The 10,023-nt window shown below is 47.6% G+C and overlaps 1 protein-coding gene across 1 annotated transcript in view; it reads right to left on the reverse strand.

Annotated features, from left to right (window-relative positions):
• Positions 1 to 9,454: 9,454 nt before the first annotated feature.
• Positions 9,455 to 10,023, reverse strand: part of LOC113976818 (inositol 1,4,5-trisphosphate receptor-interacting protein-like 1) — a 2,813-nt gene continuing 2,244 nt past the window's right edge. Inside the window, exon 2 of the mRNA XM_027702396.1 lies at positions 9,455 to 9,622. Coding sequence (XP_027558197.1) covers positions 9,473 to 9,622 — 150 coding nt within the window. The 3' untranslated portion in view covers positions 9,455 to 9,472. The remainder of the gene's footprint in view (positions 9,623 to 10,023) is intronic.

Consider the following 10,023-nt stretch of genomic DNA (forward strand, 5'->3'; position numbering starts at 1 on the left):
TGGCTGATCTATCTGTTCCTCCTGAAGTGCTGACCCTTTTAGTTCGAATAAATCCACAGCAACAAAGCAAATCAGCTTGGAAGAGAAACAAAGAATCTGAAGGCCATGAGAAACACAGATCTGCATTTCAATTTTTTATCCTGCTTTTTTTCTGATACAAAAGCTTTTACATGCCTTCATGCTGAAAACAGGCTGGAATTAACTTAGATATTAAAAGTATTTAACTAAGAGACTTTCTTTTGTGAGTGTGGAACTGAATTCAGTGCTTTTCAAAACCAGGCCTCCAGCTTTGCAATAATGTCTCTCTGATTTCTAGATCAGCCCTTTCCACTTCTCCTTTCAGACAGGTCTGCGGTAGATTATCCTAACACGATCTGCACAATCTTTACACCCTGTCAAGTGCACAGTTTCAAAACAAACCTCAGCTCCCTCTGAAAACCCATCTCCTCTTCATCCCCCTCACGGAGAACCTGTGGAAAGATGTCAAATTACACAAACGAGAACTTGGGCACAGCCGGGTTAGATCAGGCCGAGTTAGTCATCAAAGCTACAGGCTGGAGGTTGCTAATCTATTGGTGACTTCCAAGCAAATTATTTTTATTTTCTGTTTACAAAATAAGAGAATTGAGATTATTGGTTAGGCCTTGAGGTGCGATGCATCACCAGCCGTGGTAAAACAAAGATGACGCGGAGCTTGCCTGTCCACCGAGGAAGGTGTGCTCCTTCATTAAGCCTGAGTCATCACTTCCATTAGGAGCAGGATGGAAGGACGGCACCAGAGCCACTGGCTGCTGCCACAGGGCTGCTGGCAGTGGCCAGAACCTGCTGAGAGCCTGATCCTGCACTGCCTGTGGCACACACACACACAACTGGTGAGACAGGTTGGAAATCACTGGCTCAAGGCTGGATGTGTGCTTTGGCTTTCCCACCTGCCTCACTGGGAACTCCTTTAGAAATCCTTGCTGGGAATTGCTCTTCCGACTGAACTTATGTGGGCTGGAGGCCAAATATTTATTTATTTTTTTTTAGGTCTTGTTACTTTTTTTTGTACTGAATTAAGCAGAGGAAATCACTTACTGCTGTTCAAGTCTCATGGATGTGCTGTGCTGTTAATCTCAGACTTCATAAATTGTAACTTAAACTTCCTCAAATCACGACATTTGTATTTGTTTATTTTTTAAATAAGAGAAGTTGGCTCTTTTCATTGGGGTTTTGTGCTTTCAGGACATGACATGGCTTTTTATTCCCTACACATGTAGCAGCAGGAACAACCCCTTCTGCAAAAATTACAACCTATGACACAATTGCCTGACTCCAGAAACAGGAATTTAGAAAAACACCTCCTTCCTAAAGACTCAAATGAAACCTTTGAACATGGGCAGTGTAGGTGGGAGCAGCCCAAGGACCAAGTCCTTTCCACCCTGATCTCATTGTTTTTAGCAGAGGACTCTGAGACTGCCTTTGCTGAGCACCCATTATTTGATCTGCAGACTGAGGAGAAAAAAAAACACCTGAAGAGCAGCTTATTTTCAGTGTGGCATCTCCTCTGCCTTGTGGAGTGCAGAAGGCAGTAAAACCCTCCCACCCAGCACTTCTATTTTCATGCAATGTCAGTGTGAACAATCCCCCAAGAGAGCTCCGACTGTCTCTTTCCTCTGCTCAGCTCACAAAGCAAGAGCAAAGAACAAACCTCCTTTCCTGTTCCTCCTACCTCCCTGAATCCCTCCTCATTAAGGAAAGAAAAGGTCAATATTGGCAGTGTTGAAATGAAGCACAAGGACCCAACCACCTCCTGCGCCTGGTGCGGGGCGTGGAAAGAGCCAAGCGTGAACCAACATTTTCCAGAGCCTCCATCAGCTCGGGGGGCTGTTTTGGCTTGCCAGTGTGCAAGGAAGGAGCCTGACTTCAGGAAGCAATTTGCAATCAGGCCCTTAGGAGACTAGGGGAGGGGAAAAAAAGCATCTGTGAGTGGGTCATAGGTTGGCCTCAGACAGAGGTTTGAAAAGTGTCTGGCAACTTGGGAAATTCGAATGGTGGTGGGCAACCCCCACCAGGAGCATGCTGAGGAAATCTGAGGCTTGCCACACCAGAGGGCCCTTAGTGAGACTTCCCATCTTGGCGCAAGGCACCTGCTCCCCTCTTTGCAGCATCTATTCACCAACACATCCATGCAGCAAAGCCGCCACCAGGGCCTGTGTTGTTCTCAGCATGGGCTCATCTTCTCAAATGCGATGTGAAGAGCTGATGTTTCCCACCCCACCATGTTACCACCCACCTTTTCTCTCTACATCTGTCTGCTGCCTCTCCACAGCTTCATCTCCATGGCCTGGTAGGTGCTCTCCTGGCCAAGCATGGATTTGGTCAATGGTGTCCGTCTTGCTCCACTTTCATCCCACTACCTTCATGTTTCCTCCTGTGCTGCCTTTTACTCTTCCCATTACCACATCACCACCCTCTTTGAGTCGTGCCTGCAGTGATGGTTGCAGAGATCAAAGCTGGTACTGGCATCCAAGGCTGTACGTTCATGGTGAGTAAACTCTCCTGTATCCTTGTGTTTTTCTCTCTGTCCATCTCCATCCACTATCCACCTCTGCTCTTAAATCCCCAGGCACTCTGGGTGGAGGGAGATGCCCTTTGGTCTGTGTGTATCCATCATCACTTACAATGCTGTCCTGGGTACATTGTGAGAGGTATTGCCTAAGCCTGGGTGAAAAAGAGGGGCCAAAGCCCCCTGGGACCAGCATCGCAATGAACAGCCTGTATGCTGCAAAATGAGCAGGGCTGGAAGGTTTAAATGTACCCATAACTTTGCAAAAAATACTGTTGTGTGAAAAGTAAGAATATATTCCCTTTTCTTGCCCTTATTTGGTATCAAATCAAGTGTTTAGACACCCTGACTTTTCTCTAGGAATAGAAAATTTGATTTTTGACCAACCTCTCACTTGCAATCTTAAATCTGTTTTAAAAGGAACCTCTTTTTTAACAATTATTTTTCTTATACAGCTAAAACAGACATAATTGCTATACCCCCCAAATGCTCCTTTCTTGTGTACCAATGCAAGACATTTACCTTGGCCAGCCAGGTACAACAGTGCCCAAGGGAAGTTGAATTAAGCCCTGGTGATGGGTTACAGTGCCTAACACTTCCCAAGAACAATCACAGTGATTTATGACCGCTGACATGACAAAGATTTTGTCTAGTAGTGAGAAGTGATGGCTGATGTCCCTCTAAATACTTATCATTTCTGGCAACTTAATTGAACCCCGTTAACAGATGCAACAAAACTGAGAAACATTTCTCCTCCTAGAAGTCCTCACCGGACCAGCAAAGCTGGTGTTGGCCTTACTTCCCTGTTTTTCTTTGAAGTCAGAGGGTGCAGAAATGATCTTCCTAAAAGAAATATGCTACCAAAGGAGTAAATTATTCCCATACTTGATTTTAGGACACCCTGGCAGGAGAGCAACCTCCCGTGATGGATGGTAGAGAAGGGACCCTTGGAGAGTTGCTGCAGTTTTCTACTGTGGATTGATGTATCCCTCATCCGCCATGCAAAGGACTTGGGCTTGAGTCCAGCTTGGAGCTTTGCCCTTCTCTTGGGGATTTTGGAGCTCTTCAGACCAGTTAAGCAAAACCCCTGATAACTGTGACAGCAAAGGCGTCCAGCCCTGGCCTGCGAGGTGTTTTGGGAGCAGCTCTGCAACACAAGAGCTCTGGCGGATGGAAGGGAGGAATCCAGGCATTTCTGGCAGGCTTGCAGGCAGCTGGGAGCTGTGCAGGAGATCCCACTTTCCCTGGAGGGTGGCTGGAGCACTGCAGGAGGGCAGTGTTTGCTCAGCACCCAAGAGAGCAGCTAACCCAAGGCCACTGGAGGCAGGTGCAGGGAGAAAGCTCCCACTTCAAAGCTTCTGTGTGCAGGAGGAGGCTAAAATGTGGGAGATAGTTTTTATAAGGGTTTATCCACAGCAGCAACAGACACCTGTGGCCTGGAGCAACTTTTAGGAAAGATAAAGCTGTGCATAGAGTGTGTACTCTTGCAGCGGCTGAGCTGTGCTAGTCTCTCATCTGACTTCATGCACCAGGGTTATCTTTTTCTCGGGAAAGCCATGGAACTGGGTAGAATTTAAATTATACCCCAGAGAAGCTGGCTTGCTTCTCTGACAGAGGTCATAATGAGGGAGTCGGGATTCCAGTTATAGCTCGGCACAGCAGATGTAGCTAGTTTTGCAGATGATAAAAATACAGCCTTGTCTCAGGAATGCTGCAGAAGTGAGGCACGCGTGTGGTTGGCTTTTTTTTTTTCCAGAGCTGTTGTTTAACTCTGGCTGTACTGTACAACAGTTGTTCCCATTGGGAAATCAATATTTACAGAGCAAACAGCAATGAGACGAGGGCTGGGTGCCATCCAAGCATGCAGCAGGACCTGCTCCGTCGAATCCCTGCACCTCAAACTGTGGAAAATGCTACTCATCTCTTTTTTGGGGTAGGATTAGTTTTTCATTACCAGTGATGAATGCTATTTTATTTTTACTCCCCTCTGCATGCTTTCCACGGCCTGCTTGCAAGGAAGGAGGCAGCCACTGAAATATGGGAAACTACACTTTATACTCTCCTGTATCAGGCAGAAGTCACCTCTTCTGATCAGAATTCAAGGCTTGGTGCACAGAATTAGCCACCCACTCCAAATGAAAGCAATTCCAATCTTGTTCCATAATTTCCACGAGACCAGGTTGCTCAGGGCCCCATCCAACCTGGCCTTGAACACTTCCAGGGATGGAAGTATTCCAGGGATCTCCCTAGGGCTCCTGCAACTCCACAGCCTACAGAGACCTTCACCAGGAGGACAGACACTGCCCTTGCAAGCAGCAGGTCACTGCTGGGGTGAGGCTTGGCTGGGACCAGCACAAACCTGGAGATGTGGACTTGGTGCTTCACTGCTCCACAAGGCATTGCCAGTGGAGGAATGCACCACAGGCAGAGTGGCAATGCCAGCCTCACCTTACCTGGATGCTACAGTGAGTCCATGTCCTCTTGGTTGTGCAGCAACACACTAGAAGCTGGCTCTGTAATACTGCCTGGCCCTTTACTCTCTCCTGTTTGCAGAAGCGCAGCTGTAAGGAAAATGTTCTGTTTCTAATCTCTATTTACACAGGATGGTGATAAAGAAATTCCTCCACAATCACTTAATCTCTCTTTGGGCTGACACCACCATCTTTGCTCAGCCCAGCTCTAGAGCAGCAACACATGCAAACACACCACAGTGTTTTGTGGGCTCGGGGAGGACCATCACGTGAAAACAAGCTCTGCACCAAAGTACACCCTGAATTTTGGGTTCAGTTTGGAGTCCCTAGTGATGAGAAAGACATTGAGTTGCTGGAGCATGTTCAGAGAAGGGCAATGGAGCTGGGGAAGGGTCTGGAGCCTATGTCTGATGAGAAGTGGCTGAGGGAGCTGAGGGTGTTTAGCCTTGAGGCAAAGGAGACTCAGGTGTGACCTTATCACTCTCTACAGCTCTCTGAAAGGAGGCTGTAGCCAGGTGGGGGTTGGTCTCTTCTCCCAGTAACAGGTGACATGACCAGAGGAAATGGCCTCAAGTTGTACCAGGGAAGTTTAGATTAGGGAAAATTTATTCCCTGAAGGGATGGTCAGGCATTGAAACAGGCTGACCAAGGGCAGTCGTCCCTGGAAGTGTTCAAAAGGCACTTTGGCACATGGTTTTGTGGTGGACTTGATGGTGCCAGGGCAACAGTTGGACTCGATGATCTTAGAGGTCTTTTACAACCTAAAAGGTTCTAAGCCTTTTTCTGACCACGATGAGTGAGCAGCCCTCTGCCCTGCAAGTGTCTCCCTAAACAGGCAGGATGATGGTGCGAGGAAGGACAGCTCCACCCTCTGGAAGCTGAGGTGTTTGGCACTCTTGCCCGATTTTGACAGAGGATTTGAAGCAAGAAGCCTGCTTTTGGGTGGGTTTCTGCTGTAAATTCAGCTGCCTGTCTGCAGCAGAGAGGTGCCTCTAGCATACGTGCCGTCCCCACCACAAGCTGCCCTACTCGTGTAAGTCAGCTCTGAGCAAGCTCTGCATGAACTCACCGCCTGGCCCTAAAGGATTGGAAAAACAGGAAACTCTTTCAAAGGTGTCTAAGGATTTGATGTTGACATTTGAATTTCCCTTTCATATCACTGCAGCATTTTTGCCCAGGCACTTTATCCCTGCAGTGCGAAGCTGTCATTTATTTTTTAGTCAGAGATTTTGTGCTTTTGAAATTAAAGCCAAGGCGGGCAGAAAATAAAAGTATTCCAAGACACTTGAGTGCATTAGACAAGGGTTAATTATGGGAAGCTGAGCCGTTCCAGCCCTTGGGGAAAAGCATATCTTGTGTACAAATAATTCAGAAAAAGGCAAAGCTGTTCTGCCTGCTGAGATTTTTGGTACTATACAGTTTGAGGAAAACCCAGGATGAAACAGAGTTATAACACCGGGACAGTAACGTAGAAGGAGCTGAAAGGGACTGAGGCCAACGCAGACTGCATGGCCACACAGCTAGGAAAGTGGCATCCTTGCTCAACCAGGCCCTGAAGCAATCAGATGGGCTGAGAAAACATGGCAGGGTTACTGTGGTGACAGTCCTACCTGTGAAATGGGCTCTCTCTGCTGGCAGCTTGTGATCACGGAGGCTGCGGGCACAGGAACAGGCAGAGGGCGTCTCATCTGCTTCCCAGGAACTGCTGGGAACCAGCTCCCAGAGCTGCAACTGGCAGTGGTGGTTATTTAAAATACACCCTTGACGCTGCACCTGGAGCTGGCCACATTTTCCTGCTGCCAAACTGTGGGGAAAAAAATCCACCAAGAATCTGTGAATGTCACCTCTTGGGTGAAACTCCATCCCACTTGTTACCCAACTCAACAAATGTCAATGCCCTGTCCTGCATTTAAATTCCTATTAGAGCCATTTTCCCCAGACAATGGCCTGCTTTGCCCCGGTAAACACAGAAAGAAGGCATTTCCTCAGAGGAAGTTAATTTGGCTTTTTAGACCAAAAAAAAAATAGGAAGAGTGGGAAACAAAACCTTTTCAATAATCTGGGAAAGTATTATCGGACAAGACCTTTTCTGCTAAAGGGAAACACTTTCCCCAGTCCATTGAGATGTTAAGGACCAACATGTTACTTCAATGTTATCTTTAAATGAAAAAAAATTAGATGGCCCTGCATTTAATTTTACCAGTACACATACCCTCCATTGAAGTTCTGACTTTATTTTAAAAGAGTGATTCATGCAGTTAGCTTTTGGTTCATTTCTATGTTAGTTTTGGAGTCATAATAAATCCCACTTTAGAGGTGCAGAATGATTAATTTCTCAACCACATTTTTGCTTTGAAGTGTCTGTTGGCTGTTAATAAAATAAGTCCTTTTACATTCTCTTCAAAGTCACAAAACACAAACACACACAGATGCTTTGGGCCAAAGGAGGGAGCTGAAAATCTGTCTGCCAGTGGGAATGTAGCTGAAATGAAGAGGGGGGTTCCTATCTCACCACTCTGGGGAAGAGTGCTGCATTTGTTCAACCAAAACTGCTGCATGTAGAGGCAATGGGGAAGTTGGGACTGGGTCTCCAGAGATCCTGATTTAGAGGGTGGAGTCTGGTGCAATGAACATTACATTTTTTTAGTGTTTTCACAGCCAAGATTTAATAAACCTAATTTGCGTCTGACTGAAAGTTAAATACCTTACAGCCCTGCACTCAGCAGTTGCTTAGTGTCAAATTCTGTAGGGTCTGTGTCCGCCTCACAGCTGGTTTTACAGTGTGCCTAGAAAGACTCCTGCCTCTGAGACATGGGGAAACATGTAGAAGCAAAGGAGCATTCCCAGCTGGCATAGCTGGGCAGCCACCCTTGAAAGCCACTGGTTCAGGCTGGTTGAAAACGAGCCTCAGTGCTCAGGAGTTAGATTTTTTCACAAAGGGCAGAGTCACAGCAGAACGCTGAACTGAAGTGCTGATGCTCTGGACCATTGCAGTTGTGCAAAGGTCCTTTCATCCTTGGGGAAGGATTTCATCAGGAGCACTGCTGGTGCAAAGCAGTTTCCATCCCAAGTCAGCAGCTGCACTGCCAGCATGGCACAGAACGGGGGTGGGGGACAGGGAAAAAATCAAAGCAAGCTGGACTTAAGCAAGGGATATCTCATCAAACGAGTTCTCTTTGGAAGATGGAGTTCTCAAACCCCCCCCCAAAATCTTCCTTATGCTAAAATATTTCTCATTTACATTAGGCAGAGTCACATTTAGCTGTTTCATTTTGGTCACAGTTCCAAGCCAGAACATGCCACTGAACATCACACATTTCAGTTTTAAAAGACCTTAAGATCATCTGACACTATTTCCTCATCTGACCTTCCAGAGCCACCTTGCAGAGCTGGACCCCCTTCTTAGGGGCAGGGCACTTTGGAAGACTGCATATCCTAAAACCATCCCATAACTAAAATTGGGTGGGAACACAGTTTGGCCATATGGGAACTGCCTGACTTTTGGAGTATGGTGGGAAAGGAGGTTTGGGCTGGGAAGACAGCTCATTAAAGAGGAGGAGAAGGTGATGCTTTTGGACTACAGTTCCCATGATCCAGTGCAAAATGGGTGGGAGGTGAGCGGAAGATATTCAGCCTGCCAGAAAGTGCTTCCATGTGAGAACCTTTCTGCCAAATACATGCTTCTCATCAGACCTTTAAATGCCTCCAAGGATGGTGAATCAGCCTTTTCCCTGGGCAGTCTGTTTCCAAACTTGGTAAGATTTTTGGTGAAGGAATTTTTCCTAGGATCCAATCGGAATCTCCCCTGGCGCAACTTGACGCCCTTTCCTCTTGTCTTAGTGCTTGTTCCCTGGGAGAACAAGCCATCCCCCGCCTGGCTACCACTTCTTTTCTGGGGGTTGTAGAGGTCCGTGGTTAGCGTGCAGGACTTTCACTGCTGCGACCACGGGTTCGATTCCCAGTCCCTCCCGGGCAGATGGAACCCGTTAGCCCTGTGAGGCCATCCATCTATGAGAAGGATACTCTAAACAAACCTACGTCCTGAGGACCTCACTGCCATTGTCCAAGCTTGCTTGGCCCCGGCAGATGAACCTTAGGATTAAAGGGTGGGCTCAGTTCAGCGCAGGCTGTGTCTCACCTAAAAAATCCATTGCGCAGGCTGGAAAGGTAAAAGACCTTTCCCCAAATCTTCGTTCACGAAGATGGGCCATTATTATTATTAGAGGTCCATTAGGTCCCCCCTAAGTCTCCTTTTTCCTCATGCTAAACACATCCAGTTATCCCAGGCGCTTCTCATCAGACTTGCACAAAAGTCACCAAAAATCCTCCAAAATCCATGGGACAATAAAAACCTCTAACACTGCATTTTTACTGTTAGAAAGCAAGGCATTACTTTATTCACAATCCTGGGTGTCTTGCCCCACAAGCACAGCTCTCTAGGTGAAGACCTCTTTCAGTGGCCGTAGAGGACAATTCTTTCGATCCGATCTCTGAGTTCTTGGTACTCCATCATAGCCTGGGTGTGGGCGGCCGGATCCTGCGCCAGGCGATGGAAGAGGTTGGGTGGCTCGGCGGTTTTGACATCCGGGGGCAAGAGAATCTCCTGAGGAAATGTCCGGTTACCCACAACAAAGTGGTCAAGACATTTCTCCTCCAGGGAGCCGCGCAGGTACTGCATGGTATCCCCCAGCTGCCGCAGGACTTGCCTCGTGCCCCACCGTGACACGGGTATGGTGTTCAGGAGGGGCATCACAATGGTCTTCAGGGTATAACTGGAGAAGCCTATGCCCACCAGAACATGGGCCAAGAGCTGCAGGCATTTGAGGTGCCGGCTGTCACGTGGAGCCTGATTGGCAATGTGGCTGAAGAACTTCATCTCTGCCACGGCGTGGGTCTCAGGCCACATTGTGCTTGGGGTGAAGAGGGCCTCTGTAGGCTGGCTGCTCACATAGATGTCTGAATTGCCTCCTTGCACCCCAAAGAGCAGCTCAACTGTCAGGCTCT

Source organism: Neopelma chrysocephalum, unplaced genomic scaffold (genome assembly GCF_003984885.1).
Source record: "Neopelma chrysocephalum unplaced genomic scaffold, ASM398488v2 Primary Assembly neopelma1_183, whole genome shotgun sequence".
In the NCBI taxonomy this organism is placed as follows: Eukaryota; Metazoa; Chordata; class Aves; order Passeriformes; family Pipridae; genus Neopelma; species Neopelma chrysocephalum.